Source organism: Terrapene carolina, unplaced genomic scaffold (assembly GCF_002925995.2).
Source record: "Terrapene carolina triunguis isolate 2854851 unplaced genomic scaffold, T_m_triunguis-2.0 Scaffold85, whole genome shotgun sequence".
NCBI classification, from domain to species: Eukaryota; Metazoa; Chordata; order Testudines; family Emydidae; genus Terrapene; species Terrapene triunguis.
Window position 1 is genome coordinate 28,080,990 of NW_020664436.1, and position 17,152 is coordinate 28,098,141.

General features: G+C 43.4%; 2 protein-coding genes across 2 annotated transcripts in view; one reads left to right on the forward strand and one right to left on the reverse strand.

The window, feature by feature from the left end:
* Positions 1–10,970, reverse strand: part of TCP10L2 (t-complex 10 like 2) — a 57,157-nt gene extending 46,187 nt beyond the window's left edge. The window contains exons 1-3 of the mRNA XM_029911042.1: positions 10,900–10,970; positions 8,819–9,275; positions 5,189–5,285 (exon numbers count right to left, since the gene is read on the reverse strand). Coding sequence (XP_029766902.1) covers positions 5,189–5,285; positions 8,819–9,275; positions 10,900–10,970 — 625 coding nt within the window. The remainder of the gene's footprint in view (positions 1–5,188; positions 5,286–8,818; positions 9,276–10,899) is intronic.
* GPR31 (G protein-coupled receptor 31) lies at positions 245–1,213 on the forward strand. Its single transcript, XM_024206008.1, has one exon. It carries the CDS (start codon positions 245–247, stop codon positions 1,211–1,213), a length of 969 nt encoding a protein of 322 aa, XP_024061776.1.
* Positions 10,971–17,152: the final 6,182 nt, after the last annotated feature.

Sequence of the window (17,152 nt, forward strand, 5' to 3'; positions counted from 1 at the left end):
TACACACATCTATACGTATGTATAAATATACACACATACGTAGTACAGTTTACATTTTATTTAATGATGCTTAATAGTGGTTTACTTTTGACCTCCTGATGCTGATGGTATACTTCCTTCTCTGAGAAATGCAGAAGTAATTACAGTATTAGGAGGAAAAGAAACCCTTTTTTTGGGGGCTTTAAAGTGTAACATGATCCAGAGGGGTTTCAGTTTTTCAGTCCTTTTGAGGAGCCAGCAGAAAATGACAAGTTCTAAATGCTCTGTTTACAATGAGGCTGTGGAAATAGCCATGAACATCCTATTAATTTTGGAATTTGGGCTGGGACTCACAAGCAATGCTATTGCTCTGTGGACGTTCTACTTCCGTTTGAAAATTTGGAAGCCACACGCTGTCTACTTGCTCAACCTGGTTATCGCAGACGTCTTGCTGAACATTTGCCTGCCGTTTCGACTGGCGCTTGCTCTCAGGTTTAGCATTATAGAGACATGGGATTATAGAGAGCGACTCTGTTCAGTAATACTCTTCGCACTGTCTCTTTCCCAAGCTGTCTCCATCGCATTCCTCACTGCTGTGGCTCTGGATCGCTATTTCCGGGTGGTCCACCCTAACAATAAAACCAGCTCTCTCACAGCCAGGAATGCTAAAGTCATTGCTTGCTTGGTTTGGCTTTTAGCAATTGGATTGACTGTTGAGATCCTGGTTGCTCCTCAACCCAAAAACTCCACTGAGTGCCGCAGTTTCACCCTACAAGGAGAAGCCAACTTCTACAGCATCTGGCATGTCATCGTATTCTTTTTGGAGTTTCTCGTTCCCTTTGGCCTCATTTTGTTTTGCACAGTTGGCATCATCAGGAAGCTGAAGAAGAGCCCCCGTGATTTGAGCAGTCAACCTAAGCTGCGGAAAGCCATGTTGTTAGTGATTGCAGTGGTGGTGGTGTTCGGAGTTTGCTTCCTGCCTAGCGTGTTGGGCAGAGTGCTTGTGTATATTCTCCAAAGCTTTGAAAGTTGTGCAGCTTTTCGTTCTGCTGTGAATGTATTTGATGTTACTATCTGCTGGACCTATCTCAACAGTGCTTTGGACCCCATCGTGTACTGCTTCTCAAGTCCGACTTTTCGAAGTTCCTATAGAAAGATCATTAATTCTTTAAGGGTGAGAAGAAATGAAGTGGAACCCCAGAGCTTGGACATTTCCAAAGATTCTGAAAGTTGAAGCCATTGGAAAGATTCTGATAATCTCTAATGTATATGCCAGGTTGGAAAGGAAACTTTCCCCCCCTCCCCATTACCATGTCTTATCCTGCAAATGAAGGGTCTGTCAGAACTCAGCTGTTCTAAATCCTTTCATTCCATTGGGCTGGAATTCTAGTTAAACAAGTCAAAAACCTAGATGTAACGTTAGGTGATGTATATCAGGGTAGCTCCATTGACTTAAGTGGAGATATGCCAATTTATGCCAGCAGAGGATCTGATTATTTCTTTTTACAAAATCTACAGTCTAAGGGCCCCGATCTTGCTCCCACTAAAGTCAATAGTAAAACTCCTACTGACTCCAGTGGAAGTAGGGGATGCTGTCTTAAATCAGTTTAAAATTGTGATATATACAAAAGCCAAATAGATTCTCCAACCCTTAAAATTATTTTCTTATACTTAGCTGTACCTAATATAAAGATTAACATGAATGAAGCTTTACAAGCAGTTGTTCCTTATATGTTGACTGAAACTTGAATTTAGATTATAAATAATTCTGTCCAAACTAGCCATGTTCTGTTCCTTCATGTACATGTGAGGCACTATTGTTTTATTTTTACAGGGATAGAGCAGGGGTGGGCAAACTATGGCCCGCGAGCTGTCTTAAGCTGGCCTGCAAGCTCCCGCTGGGGAGAGAGGTCTGGGGCTTGCCCCACTCCAGTGCTCCAGCCGGGGCGCTGGGTTGGGGGCCACATCATGCAGCTCGGCCACGCTCCGGCGCTCTGGCCAGGGTGCAGGGTTGGGGCTGCAGCACATGGCTCCTGGAAGCAGCCGCATGGCCCTGCTCCAGCTCCTACGCGCTCCAATGGGAGCTGCAGGGGCAGTGCCTGCGGATGGGGCAGCGTGCAGAGCTGCCTGGCCGTACCTCCGCGCAGGAGTTGGAGAAGGGACATGCCGCTGCTTCCGGGAGCCGCTTGAGGTAAGTGCTGCTCAGAGCCTGCACCCCTGAGCCTCTCCTCATGCCCCAACCTCCTGCCCCAGCCTTGATGCCCCTCCCGCTCTCCAAACCCCTTGATCCCAACCCAGAGCACCATCCTGCACCCCAAACCTCTCATCCTCAGCCCCCACCCCAGAGCCCGCACTCCCAGCTGGAAACTACACCCCTTCCTGTACCCCTGCCCCAACCCTGACCCCCTCCTGCCCTCTGAACCCCTCGATCCCAGTCCAGAGCACCCTCCTACACCCCAAACTCCTCATCCCCAGCCCCCCCCCAAAGCCCCCCCCCCCAACCAGAGCCTTCACCTCCTCCTGCACCCCAACCCCAATTTTGTGAGCATTCATGGCCCACCATACAATTTCTATTCACGGATGTGGCAGTCAGGCCAAAAAGTTTGCCCACCACAGGGATAGAGGGACTTTATTGTCTTTTGTCAAGAATGTTTCCTATACATAGTACAGCAGGAGTGGGGGAAGTGAAACTGAAAAAGATTTACATCTTTGATTGCAAAATGCTCCCTCTGTGAACCCATGAAGCTTTGCAATTCACTCATTCTATTATCTGGTGGAACAATATCTTGGGTCTAGTGAGAAATGCTGAGGTGTGGACCATATTTTACCAAGAATCATTATGAATTGCACATACTATTTCCTGATGGTCTAATTTTTAAGTCAAGTTTTTATTTCTTTACCAATCATTATTTCTGCATTATAGAAATATAAAAAGATAGCAGCGTGAAGGTCCATTTAACACCCAGTCCCCTACAATCACAGAAGATGGACCATGCAAGAGACACCCATAACATCCTTAAGGATCATCGGTCGCTGCTGAATGCTCTAACTAAGACCTATGCAGTGTAGTTATAGCTGTTTCAGTACCAGGATATTTGAGAGACAAGGTGGGTGAGGTAATATCTTTTACTGGACCATTCAAGAGCTCTGTTGAGTCCATGATTTTTAGTGATTAACAGAGTTATGACCCTGGATTTATGGATTATTACAAATCTATAATCCACTAACCCCCTTTTTGTCCTATGACTGCAAAGGTGTTAACAGGCCACTCTACCTTGAATGGTCCCTTAGAATATGAGCTAGCTACTTATGCTAACCAATCTGTTCCACCTTGTATTTAGCTGTAACGCTCTCAGTATCTTTCCCAGAGCTGAAGAAGAGCTCTGTGTGGCTTGAAAGCTTGTCTCTCTCACCAACAGAAGTTGGTCCAATAAAAAATATTACCTCACCTTAGCCAAGACCTGCCAGTCTGAGTCAGGGCATGCAGGTTGTCCATTGGAATCTAGGTTTCCCTCCATCCCTTACATACATACATACATACATACACACACACACACACACACACAGTGAAAAACCAGTTCTGAGCTATACAAGAGTAAAAAAGTATCAAATGTTGAGTTATATTTTCCACCAGAACTCAGGGATTTAAAGAGTCAAAACCTGTTTGTTCCAGCACTTCCCCACTACCAAAGCCACCGTCCTGCACCACATTGCAGTCTGAAGCTAGTCCCATAATTTTACACCCTGACACCCCTACTCAAAAACACACCATGGTAACCCACAGATGCGCAAAGAATTCTGTACTGCTTCATACTATACTATATATGAGGGACACAAATGGAACATGATTTTCTTTACAATGACTGCACAGCCTGTATTTTTTGCGAAGGGAAGGAGGTGGGGGAAGATGGAAGGACATGCATGCCTGGGGTTGGAAAAAGCCTGTGTCACTAAAAGCATGGAGAAATCATTTAACAGCAGTTTAACCACATAAAATATGACCCTGTCCAGAATTAGTGACATTTGCATCGTAAGTGTTGGTTGAACAGTTTAAAGCTACTTGTGAGCTCTGCAATCCTAAGCATTTTGCCAAACCTATTCAGAATTGTGATAGAAGACCTTTTCTAAGGGATGCAGGTGATCCATGATTACAACATTGCAGGAATCATTGTTCATGGGTTCTTGATGAACTAGAGTTTAGCCTAGCATACGTTATGGCATGTCCTACAGCTGCAGACCACCAGCAGTGGAAAGTTTGTCCTCAAGGCATCTCAGCAGCACAAGATACTTGCAATCCCCAAATTGGGTAATGTAGCCCAGAAAGTGGAGAGGGGAGGCCAGGATGCCAGAGCAATGTACAGATGCAGGCAACGTTTGCCAGTGGGGCACTGTGGAGCCCTGTCCAAAGGAAAAAACTGTTCCCCCCTGGTGGAACACCTCCAGGAGGGAACCAATTCAAAGCTCCTTTGGCTTTTCTGTGCCTCATTCTCTACTTCCCCCTGCTTGCACTCATGCAGAGGGACCCTGCAAAACCAGACTCCGTGCAGTGGGTGAAGATCCCAGCTGGTCCCTCACATATCCAGTCTCACTTGCACTGTGGAACCACACCCATTCCAAAGTTGGGAGGGGGCAAGGAAATCCCTGCAGAGGATGGATTCTCCTTTTCTCATCTGCTATGCTGATGGCATTTTCTGGCACTGCTACCATTAAGGAGGAAGCTGTTCCGGAAGTTATATTATAATCTTGTATTGTGGGGAAGAGACTGAATTATCAGCACTAGAAGCCCTGTCTGCTGAATCCCTTCCCTTCCCCTTCTCGTCTAGTTTTGACATAGTGAGAAAGAAGATATTTTAGGTTTTAGCAGTGCCTCCCACTACACTAAAATTTATTACAACACTAATGAATTTTAATCTAAACTTTAGTCGACACATGTACATGAATGTCTGTTAGTATTAAACAAAAATGCACTTTTACACATGAAATGTCTGTAGGAAATACTTAAAGTCAAAGAAAAGTTTTCTGGAGTTACCATTTTTGTGGTGTGAATAAAATATTTTAGTACAACTCTCAGATGAAGATCCTTCTACTTCCTCCGACCAACCCCATATCATAGCTTGAATTTATTCTGGGAACTACAGCATTTCATTGTAGGAATGTGAACAGCTGCCACGTACAGTACTGAGTTCTTAGGAGGAAATCCCGGTAGTACCTGGGTTATAGTATGTGATGATTTTCTGTTGTTCAGTTACCAGCCTTTGCAGCTGCTCCATCTGTTCCATCATCACAATTTCCTGCTGCCCTGGGCTCTGTAAATAGCACCAACAAAATGAATTAAAATATGCTCATCTCTCCCTTTTAACAGGAAGGAATCTTTCTTTTCGGAGTCTAGTTTTGAGGTGTTTGTTTTTTTTAAAAAGGTGATTCCATTGTTTTATTCCAATAAAAAGAGAGTGTATTTGTATTTAAACATTTTTTTGCAGAGATAACGCTCAAAGAAAACAGCAGTGTGATAGGTTAGAGCCTTGCAGCGGGAATGGGAGCCCATGGGTCCTGCAGGACCCGCTGGCATAATTCTGGGAGCAGATAAACTGTACTTTATTGTGGGAGGGATTGGGTGGGCAAAAAAAAGCAACAGCCAAAAAAAACCAGACTGCAGTAATTTGTGGCTAAACACTAAATCTCTCATCAGTTTGTCATAAATAGAATTTCAGCAATGAAAAGCAAGTTTTTCTTTTTCTTAAATAAAGGTTTTAATACTTAAATTTAAATGAGGGATAGAAAGAGATTTCATGTCCATTATAACAGGAGTTAAAAAAAATCAAAAAATGGTCAGTTTATATATATGTATATATATATAAAAACTGACAATGTTTTTATTTTTTTTAGTGGCACGGGGGAATCTGTCTTTCTTGCAGGATTTGTGGGATCTAAGGGTTTTGCAGGTGGGAGTGGGATAAAAATGCAAGAAACTATGTGGGACCCGGTGGGAGTTGGTATTGCAGGGCAGGATGGGAGCCAGGATTTTAAAAATAGTCGGGCACAAGGCTCTGTGCTAGGGTATCAGAATCAGGAAGTGAAACTGACCATTTTTTCCACTGTCCAACTTGAGTGAAATTCTAAATGTAAATTAACCACGTAAATGATGAAAAGTAGAGTTTTTAAATTCTTTCACTTGCAATAGTCTATGATACTGTTAGTAACGTATATGGGAAAAAAATTAAACACAATTTTAATCTTGACAGTATTCTCACTCACTTTCCCAAGCTTTGATGTCTTATTGCAGTTTTTACAGTCAAATCACACATAGTTAAAAACATATTCAAGAGTGAATTATTTCATAGTGTTATTCAGTATTATTGCTGGTAGAAAAATACACACGTTTAAAAAAAAAATGAAATTTTTCCAGAACATTTTTCTTTGAAAATTTAGACCACTCTATAAGCCAGTCAAAAAGCAGTAAAACATTTCTGCAAAACAATTTCCTTGAAATTTCAAGTGTTTTAAACATTTCACCCAGCTCTATTAGAATAAGCTATATCAGTAGAGCGAAACACGTTTGCTGGCAGATTTCTGAGCTGCTATGTCAATAATTCATGACCTGATTTGCAGAGGTACTGAGCACATACAACTCTCACAAAAGCCAATGGGATTTGTAGGTGTCTCCGTAAACCTGGGTTCTATTCTCAGCTCTGCCGCTGACCTGCTGAGTGACATTGGCCAAGTCACTTCACTTCTCTGTCCCATTTGCCCTTCTATTTAGACTCTGAGCTGGTCAGGGCAGAGACTGTCTCTTACTACATATATGCATAATGCTTAGCACAATAAGGCTGTGATTCACTTAGGGCATCTAAGTGCCATAGTAAGATAGATAGATAGATAGCCATGTTCCACTCTTTCCACATGCTGAAAATGCCTTACCTGCTTGGCACTCTGTGAATTTGGGCTGGGTGGGGGTCATAGAAGAAGAGAGAGAATGGGTAGAAAGGAGAGATTTAAGAGTGCCCCTAAAATTTCAGGACTTTCAGCACTCTACAGCTGTTAGTGTCACAGTCATAGGCACCTCAAGCATTAAACTATTACGGAATAGAACAGGTCAGGCGCTATCCTTCTATCCCCAACACAACTCCCTACCTCCATAGAACTCCTGGTCCAGAGAAACAGAGACCCAAATCTGCCCCAAATTAAAATGCTGCTACTAAACTGCCCACTGCTCCTTCTAGTCAGTCTCTCCTTCTTTCTCTCTCCTTCACTCGTGCACTCCCCATTCACCTTGTTTGTCTCCTTCCCATCTCTCCCCTTCTGCTTTTTGGCTGTTCCCGCCACTGCCCTGCTTTCTCTGTCCTCTCTGTTGAACAAAACCTCCAGCCCCTAGCAGTGCAGGAATGAGTTAAGCCTTGCGGGGTGGAGAGGGAATAGCTCATAACCTAGCAGAGAAAAAGCAATATTCTAGTCTTTGTGCATAACCCCGATCCTCCCTCCATTACACCACCCCTTCAATTTGTCCTCCTTGCCTTTCATCTTTGCTTAGACTGCAAACTCTTTGGGGTAGGGGCCATGTCTTCTTTACGTTCTGTGAAGGCTTAACTCATTTCAGGAATTAAACAAACAGTAATAATGTGACTGTATTATTTCTGCATCTGGTATTTCCCTAGCAGCCTGGCTGAGAGCATTATCTTCATTCTCCTGCTGCCCCTTCTGGCCTCTCTGGGGAAGCACTATACACAGAAGCCACTCAAACATGTTCTTTCTCTGTAGGAGTCTCTAGCAAAAGCATTTCAAAAAGACAGAGGCAAGGACCTATAGGAAAATCTAGGATCTCCAGGACCCTATGCCAGATTTTAACTGCCTGACAATAAACTGAAGATAAGTTTACACCTCACAGAAAATGTTGCAGACCATCTACACAGCAACCTAATCTTAAATAACTAAACCCCAGCAAACTCCATTTTCCTGCTAGACATAGTCTTCAAGTAGGGCCTTGTTCACAATAGCACTTTTCCCAACATTGGTCTATTACCAGGCATTTCCCAGGTGTGGCAGTAGTAAAATAAAGTCTGTGCCTCGTCAACACCACTGCTTCTGTCATTGCTATCTCTAGTGGCGCTGCACAATGGTGGGAAAAGTGCTGAAGATTCCCAGTGTAGACGTACCCTACATTTCAGATAAGCTGTTGCCTATTATAGGTGGTGTCCATAGTGCAGTTTTATTTGGTAGTTAGAAACCCAGTGCAGCAGGCTGCTTTGGTGCAGGAGACAGTGCAGAGCTACTCTTGTCCAGCTGTCTGTCTGCCCCTAAAAGAAGAAAAAAGAGAAAAGGGACAGTCAAAAGGGAAGAGAAGGAGGTGTCGGAGAAAAACAGAGGAAAAAGACACAAAAGTTGAGAAAAGAAAAGAAAAAGGCATAGGAAGAAGACAGAGAATAGTGATCACTGAAAAAAAAAACCCCAACTTTGGTTTTCCATGTCATTGTCACATACATGATATTGTGCTACCAAAGTCTGGAATTCTTCCTAAAGGAGGGAAGTGGAGAGGAATAAACATCAAAATGACAGGAACAAGGGGTGAACAAACTGATTTGTTCTTGGAAAAACGAATTTGCTACTACAAAGTATCATAACGAAGCAGCATTTTATTGCCTTGATGGCTTTAAAACAGCATAATCAGACACAGGGTCACACTCCACATCCTGGCATTGCCACTAAAGCCTCTCCGTTGCAGACACAAAAGTTAGCAGACCTGTTCCTTCTTAGGACAATGCATTAGATGTTATTTGTGCAGTCTTCAAAAACCGGGCGTGATCATACTCCACTGAAATGCAACGAATGCTTAAAGCAAACCCACCTGTTCCATGTTTCTGTAGCATGTGGGTTCCTGACTTATCTGAGGAGCAGGAGCAGCAGCAACAGGACGGAGTGTTTCCAAGTCACTACTTTTACTGGCCTGGACAATTCCAGTCTGAGTTATGCTGGATGCCAACAAATGAGGAAAAAGAGCAGAGTTGGCCAAATAATTGAGTTGCTTTGCATCCTGAAAAGCTTGGCCATGGAACCTGTTATCTGATGAGCTGCCATTACTGCCCATCATACTGCTGTCCGCTGAGTAGCAGAAAGGTGTAAACTGCTCATTGAATGAGCCATTTGTGCTGTTTATCTGGCCCGGGGGCAAAAAGCACATGGCCTTCTCAGTGATTTTGCTAGGAGGTGGCACCAGTCTTGCTGGATCATTGACAGTCCACTCAGCCATATGGTCTTCATCTTTGAGAGTATCTGCTTCCATATCCCGCTTTCTGAACTCCAGCCTATGGACATACAGTGAATGCAGTTGAAAATAAACATGCAGTGCTAAAGCGATGGCCCGAGTGGATCCTACCGACTGCCTCCATTTTTTTTTAAATCCCAGAGCTTTTTTTCAGGCTGAAGGCAAAGGATCTTCCATCCATAATAACTGTCAAAATATAATATTATGCAGTCAGGAAACATGCAATAAAACAAAAACAAAATCCCACATTTCTACCACTTGGAGTGTCCTGCCTGCCAACTGCTCACTATTAAATTCTAAAGTGTCACACAGATGGGAAGCAGATATAAAGGTATATTGCAAAAAAATATACTTTTCAACACCAAAAACATCCTTCAGAAGTGAGCTGACTAGTCCCTTAGCTTCACCGTAAGCCTTTAGGATCAGAAAAATCTGCTTAGTGGCCAAACACCACAGAAGAAACATGGAGAACAGAAGATGATTATGCAAAAAAATGCACTACTGAAAAATTGACAGGTTTAGGTTACTCAGAAGAAAGCTTAGTTATAAAAGGAAGGGGAAAATACACTCATGACTTACAGCCCATTCTCTTAGATTCACGTGATTAAGAAGATTAGGGCATCTGAAAGCTGTGGGACAAAAAAAAGCACATTTCCCTGTTTTAAACTTTCTTAACCTCTCAGTCCTCCTCTCTGAGAGAGTGGCTGGCTGCTCCATTTTCTACATAGTTGACTTTTAAAAGTATTTCATCAGTTGAACTTAGTGGGGTCTTCCAGGTATATTTTAATTAGATTCACAGGCAGTTTCCTGCCTTCTATGAAATGCAATATAGGCTCTCCAATAGATTAAGCTCCAGGATAATTAATGACTTTTTCTCCTGACTTTAATTTAAGTGGTTTGAATAAGATGTACGGACCCATTTTATCTTGATCAGTTATTATTATTAGTTAAGCACTGAAGATGTGCTTGGTGCTGGTACAATACCTAAAATACGGTCTCTGCTTTTAACAGCTTGCAATTGGTATCTCACTGTTGTTTGCATTAGATGTGTAATTTTATTCATGTGAGTAGCCGCATTGAGTTCAATGGGACATGTGATCTGAGTAAAGTTAGGTCTAAGTGCTTGCAGGCTAGAGGAGAAGACAGTGAGAAGACAAGATGTCCTGGGAAATGAGAGGTGGGAATAATGAACAATTTGAAAAAAATTAAACTAAGATATTAATCAGTCAAAGTTTAACACCTTCTTCTTTGTTTGAAATGCAGGCTTCCAGTTTCAGAAGGTGTCTGGAATACAAAAATTTAAATTACAATAGTATCAGAGGGGTAGCCATGTTAGTCTGGATCTGTAAAAAGCAACAGAGGGTCCTGTGGCACCTTTAAGACTAACAGATGTATTGGAGCATAAGCTTTTGTGGGTGAATGCCCACTTCATCAGACCTATGCGTCTGACGAAGTGGGCATGCACCCACGAAAGCTTATGCTCCAATACATCTGTTAGTCTCAAAGATGCCACAGGACCCTCTGTTGCGAAATTACAATAGAAACTCAAAAATCTTAGTCCATCAGAGTACCCATAACATTTCATATATCAGTATGTTATGTGAATGTACAGGGTGTATCACAGATAGTGTACAGGGTTTGCTGTTGCCAGGGCTAGCACTAGCCTTTCATCTCCAGAGAGCTGGGTTCCAATCCTGGATAAGTCCAGAAGTAAACGTGAGTTTGGTGGTCTCATCTTGGTGCCTACAGGACAAGCATTTGCACTGCATGACTGGCAATTTCTATTTAAATACAGCATGGCAGGGTGGCTTGTGCAGAGTCTGTCGGCACCAAGGAGTCCATCCTCCTCTGAGGGCACACACATAATTCCAATTTATGTTTCTGGGAGTCAGTCGCACCTCAGGGGAGGCAACTTCAGTTACCAGAGTCATTGAAAAATCAAGTTGAAAGGTTATGTTGGTTAAAAGGTATGTATAGTGAATATCGGGCTAAGAATCCAAAAGCCAACACAACAGAATGCAGAATGAAGACACAGGAGAAAAAGAAAACCAAGACAGAAGTAAAACCCGATCATTAAAATTATCTGGCAGACATGAAAGTGAAAATATTAGCATAGTAAATAATATTTTATCTTAATTTTCAAGCAGAGTAGACTTCTCTTATTTGAATAATTGCAAGAATATAATATTCAGCATTCAACTACTAAACCTACATATTGTATGTTAAAAGACTAGCACTAACAAACTTTATACATTAGAATCCTGTTCCAGGAATTAATATTTCTATTAGTTATGAGCCCTAGAGAAGGTACATTTTGTAGATTACTTTGTACTACTTTTACTTTGAGTGTGGTTTTATCGTAAGGGTTTTCTTTTAATATCCTCTCCTGGCCTCCTTTAAGCTTTCCTTGTGAGCTAGTGCAGTTGACAAGCATGGAGCTGTAGTAATAAAATTATTGTACGTGCCAAACACTAAACAATCCATCACTCTGATATGATTAGTGATTTGGGCTGCTGAGAATGAAGCACAATGAATATTTTCAGGCACTTTGGACATGACATTACATGCTGTTGCTTCCAGGCTGCCAGATTTTATCATGCATAGCATAAGCTTAATTCCTTGAATGCCATATATTAATCTCACTCAAGGCCCCAGACAATTCTATTGGCTGTCACTGATTAGAAATGGAAGAGCCCTGCATCAGCATTGACCTTCTCTTTTCTTCCTCTCCTGAGATCCTCAGTGTTGGGAGAATTCATGATCACTGATCCAGTGTTTCCAGATCCACTTATTATGATTAGTACCACTTGCCTCGCTCCAGATCCAGATGCCAAAGTCAGAGTGAGGACAAGAGTATCAGTTATAAGTAGGCTTGGCAGAATTTGATTTTTTTTTAAATAATTTTGACCAATAATATTGACTTTTATTGTTAAATATTTTATTCTATTTTTATCAATTTAAATAGTCACAGATGCACAAAATTATGGGCTTTAAGCTTATTTTTATCTATTTAAATTTTCATTGTTGTGGGAAGTTATGGAGGGGTCAGAGGATATGGGAAGGTCAGACAATAATTATTAATGAAGTAGATGTTGAGATTCAAAAAGTTTTACACTTTATAATGGTTAAACACAAACTGTCAACATCACATGTTTAGATATACAAAGTAAATATCTTTACATCAAACCCTAATAAGTTCTCACGCAGCCTTTTTCTTATTTTGCCCATCTGTATTTTCGATTATTGTCAATGGAAATATTTTTTCAACAGTATGTGTGTGTACTGTGAAATCGATGTTTACTGACATTTACCCAATAAAAATCTAATCCTTCCAAGTCTAGTTATAAGACGGGGGTGAACTGGACTGAAGATATTCAGGGCTGGTATATACTAAAAGTTAGATTGACCCAGCCACCTTGCTCGGGGATGTGAAAAATCTATCCCCCTGAGCAACGTAGTTAAGCGGATCTAAACCCTGGTGTAGACAATGCTAGGTTGACGGAGAAATTCTTGAGGAGGTGGATTAAAATTACAGCAATGGGAGAACCCCTCCTGGCTGCTGAGATAGTGTCTACACTGAAGTGCTACAGCAGCACAGCTGCAGCCATCAACTACAAAACCCTCAGCTACAAACACGCTGACTGGAGGAGATATCCACTATCAGCAGGCACTTAATTAAGAAGCTTAAGTAGCAACAACAAGACTCACATTTGCCTCTTTAGAAATCCAAGACCAATAAGATAGATGTCTGTCAATGTGGGGGTTTTCTGTAGTACCCATCACTGTACTATCTAGGTGCTCCCCTGGTAAATTAAATGTGCCTGGTGAAATATTCTGCTCTTCTCCTTTCTCTCAAATAAAAAAGCATTGTTTGGGGAATGATATTATAGGTGGGGCTGGTAGCCCCACCGGTTACTAAATTAGCCTGACATTTCTATTATAAGCAACTGAAAACAGGTTCTTATAATGTTGCCAAACTGGAAATGTTTGGGTTGAAATGTCCCATGCTGGATGTCTGCTTCTGGTTGAATTTTTTTGGAAATGTTCAGCCAAAACAGTTCAGTCATTTCCGAGAATGAGACTAGGAAATAATCTGTTGTTTTGCCCAAGTTAAAACATTTCTGACAACCTTTCCTTTGAAAAGCGTTGGCCTGTCCATGCTTTGAAGTGGGGGCTTGTAATTTGGAAGGAGGGTGGCCTTTGTGTCAGAGATGCATCTTTTGCTATTCCTGTGAAAATCCACCGAAATTTGGCCAAGTTATAAACCTTTGAAAAAACTCAGTTTGCACATGCGCAGTAGAGACTTCTTAGATTTAGAAGTTAAAATCTCCAACACATCTGTGAGCAGTGAGCATGCTCTATCCCCTCACAGCTCCTAGTGCTGACCAGACCATGCATGCACCATTCTCACAGGGCAACTGAGCATGCTCCAGCCCCTCACAGTTCTTATATTAGACCAGACTACACATGCACCATCCCCACAGAATGAGCATGCTCCCTCCATACTAGGGATACAGGCACTAGTGTGCGGCTGGGCACCAGAACTGAGAGCAAAAAGCCTGTCTCTCCTGTGCTCCCAATTACCCCCCTGCTGGCACCCAGGCAGCCCAGACGGGTACTTGAACACAGTGTGGACAAGAGCCAGAGATTGGAATTTGGAGGAGGAGGCTGAGAGGCGGGGCGGCTCTAGCTTTTTTGCCGCTCCAAGCACAGCAGGCAGGCTGCCTTTGGCGGCATGCCTGCGGGAGGTCCCTTGTCCCGCGGATTCGGTGGCATGCCTGCGGGAGGTCTGCTGGTCCCGCGGCTTCAGCGTACCCGCCGCCAAATTGCCGCCAAATCTGCGGGACCGGTGGACCTCCCGCAGGCAAGCCGCCGAAGGCTGCCTGACTGCCGCCCTTGCAGGGCGCCCCCCACGGCTTGCCGCCCCAGGCACGCACTTGGAGCGCTGGTGCCTGGAGCCGCCGCTGCTGAGAGGGGTAGATTGGGGCAAGAAGCTGGGGAAGGCAGGGATACAGAGTGGATGAGAAGCCTGGGGAGGGATACTGAGACCCAATGGGGATAGGACACAGGAGAAGTGGAGAGGATGACGGGAAACCAGGGGAAGAGAGAGGCAGATTGGGGCATAGGGAGGAACCTGGGACTGGCTGAGCAAGGAGATTGGAGACAAGGAACCAGGGTGGTGGTAGTGGGACTGGGAATGGCTGGGCAAAAATAGGAAAAGTACCTGCTGAGAGACTGGGACTGAAAGGGGATATTGGAACAGGTAGTCCTGAGCGGTAAGACTAGAACTTTCTAGCAAGGATACTAAGAATAGGATAAGCAGTCTGAGAAGCAGAGACTGGAAATAGGACAAAGAGCCAGGGTGGGGAAGAGACAGGACTGAGGCAGGGATAGGGTGGAGGGCTTGAGATAGAAGGGGTCAAGCGTGGGCGGAAATGGACAGAAGAATCTGTGCCCACTACAGAACACACTCTTACAGAGCTTGGAATGGAACCGAAGATTCCTGAGTCTCACCATTCATCTGTTGCCTGCCAATATCTTGAAACACACTGGCAAAGTGATCCACTCTCCTCTAGTGCAGCTCTACCTAGAGGATGACAACATACTACTTCTACCAGTTACTCCTCTAACTCAAGTGACAGAGGTCTGTGTGGTGGATCTCAAGGTTCCAGTGCTGCTGATGACCTATGTGGTGGTCAATATAATGCCGGATTAGGGATTTATGTTTTTTTCAGTTTGCTTTTCTAAAAAACTAAGAAATTATACCCCCAAAAAAACCAATGTGAAAAAACATTATTAGGTTGCAAAAATTAGTAAATGCCAGGTTGCTTGTGCAATCTTAATTTGTTCCCCTTGTGTGTATGTGTTATAATACAGCCTTTATCCATCCAAGTGATCATCACATACTATTTTTCCCACAGAACCCTGTCTCATTCAGTACACAAGCTAGATGGTGCTCTGGAGGTGAATCAGTGTTGTGCAGTGGAGGAGACTCTTGTCTGCACTTCACACTGCTTCACTTGTTGCAGAAGTGGGAAGGTGTGTACTTAATGTGGTTCTGGGAGATGGCGGGCTTACCGCTCAGAGCTAAAGGCCCTTCCCCTCAGTTGAGGGAGAGGGGGCCAGCGAACCTAGGCCACAAGTAACAGTGAGGGACAACAAATGTAAAACCCGGGGATGGGAGTGAAGATCATAGGTGAAAATCAAGTAACCAGAAGGGGACACTAAGCAAAGAACCCCCGATAGCACCCACTGCTCCTCAAAGGCATTTAAGGAGTCACTGGATACTACCCAGAGGAACTCTGCTCAGAGGCATGACCGAACAAAAGAACAGAAATAGGCCCTGCAGTCGCCTAGCACCACTCTTATCCAGCTTCCTCCTCTTGGTGTGATGGACGGCTACTGATCAGGCTGATCAACCCCCTCGCCTAGCACTTCTGGGGATGACTCTCAAAAATAATAATACAATTCTGCTTTGATACCAGTGGAGTAAAAAGATGACATGCCCATGTGTGTACAAGTCCCTCTGTGTTCAGATACACCTGAAGTCTTGTGAACTTGGTAACAAATTTCTTTACCTATTTTTTAAATAATTAAAATAACAGATTAGAACTGTAATCAGAATTTTAAATCAGTTCCTTGATTTCCAGTTCCAGTAAAAACAATTCTCATTAAAATGTAGGGCAATACATTGCCTTTTTTTTCCCCTTGTGAGATAAAAACAAAATCTTTGCAGTCAAAAAAATTTTTTTCTTGCCTGTCTCCTAGGATTGCTGGGATATATACATCTTCAGAAAATAGCTACTTATGTAAACTAATTGAAAGTTCCTGATACATCATTTCACTGTAGGCCAGTTATGCTTTGATATGAAAATTAGGGATTGGAGAGGTGGGGAACATTTATGCCCAATCCTACAATTAGTGCTGTGTGGGTGGACACCTACTGAAGTAAATGGGACTCTGTACATGCAAGGAGCCAACTACATGGACTTGATTGCAGGTTCAGGGCTATATATTGTAGCAGATGCTTCCTTAACTGCTTTTATGGATTTTAAATTAGCAATTGTTTTCTGTACATTGATTTTTTTATTTATTTCATTGAACTCCTGTTGTGCAGTATGTTTGCTTCAATGGTCTGCTGATTTTATAGGAATTAATATGTTTATTTCAGCAAAGGAATGTCTGACCAGACAGCCTAATTAAATTGTCCATCACCACCCTGGCTGTCTGCCTGAGAGCGCCAATGCAGAGTTGATAGAACTCACTGCTGTAAATTAATCTGAGAGCAAACATTCATTTACAAAAAATATTTCCAGTCCTGGAGCCCGATCCTGTAATCCCTTACTGATGGCTATGGGCCCATTCTTCTGTATGTTTTGAAACGGAGCAAACCCCTTTCTGTAAGTGGCAGCAAGGAAGGATTCCCCTGCAGCCCAGGCTCATGCCGCATCACCCACAGATCTCTTGATGCTAATGAGAAGGGGTGATCCCAGCAGGTTGCATGCATCCCACGGGAACTTAGGTGGGAGGCTCCTGGTGGGGCATGACCCCCATCCCGAAATGAAGAGCTCCCCATTCAGCGCACTTAGACTTTTCTCCTATCCTCGTGTTCAGAGCGTGCAGAAACAATGCTTGGAGTGGGGGACAGGTGGGGTCATGTGCACCCCTGATTTCTGCCAGGGTTAATATCCACTGGAGACACCTGACTCACCCCAGGGCACTGAGTAGAGGCTGAGGGCGAGCTGCTGTATGAGACTCACGCCAACTTCTCCCCTCCTCATGGACACCTGGGCTCAGCAAAACGGCTGCAGAGCTTCCCCTGGGCAGGCAGGGCTCTTAGCAGTGGGGCGTCGGGCTCCCTCGACACGCTGCAGCGCTTACACCTGCTCTGGGCGTCATCCACAGTGCCTCTCCCCC

Excerpts from the sequence above, each read along its gene's own strand:
- GPR31 (XM_024206008.1), top strand. The coding sequence starts at position 245 with ATGACAAGTTCTAAATGCTCTGTTTACAATGAGGCTGTGGAAATAGCC.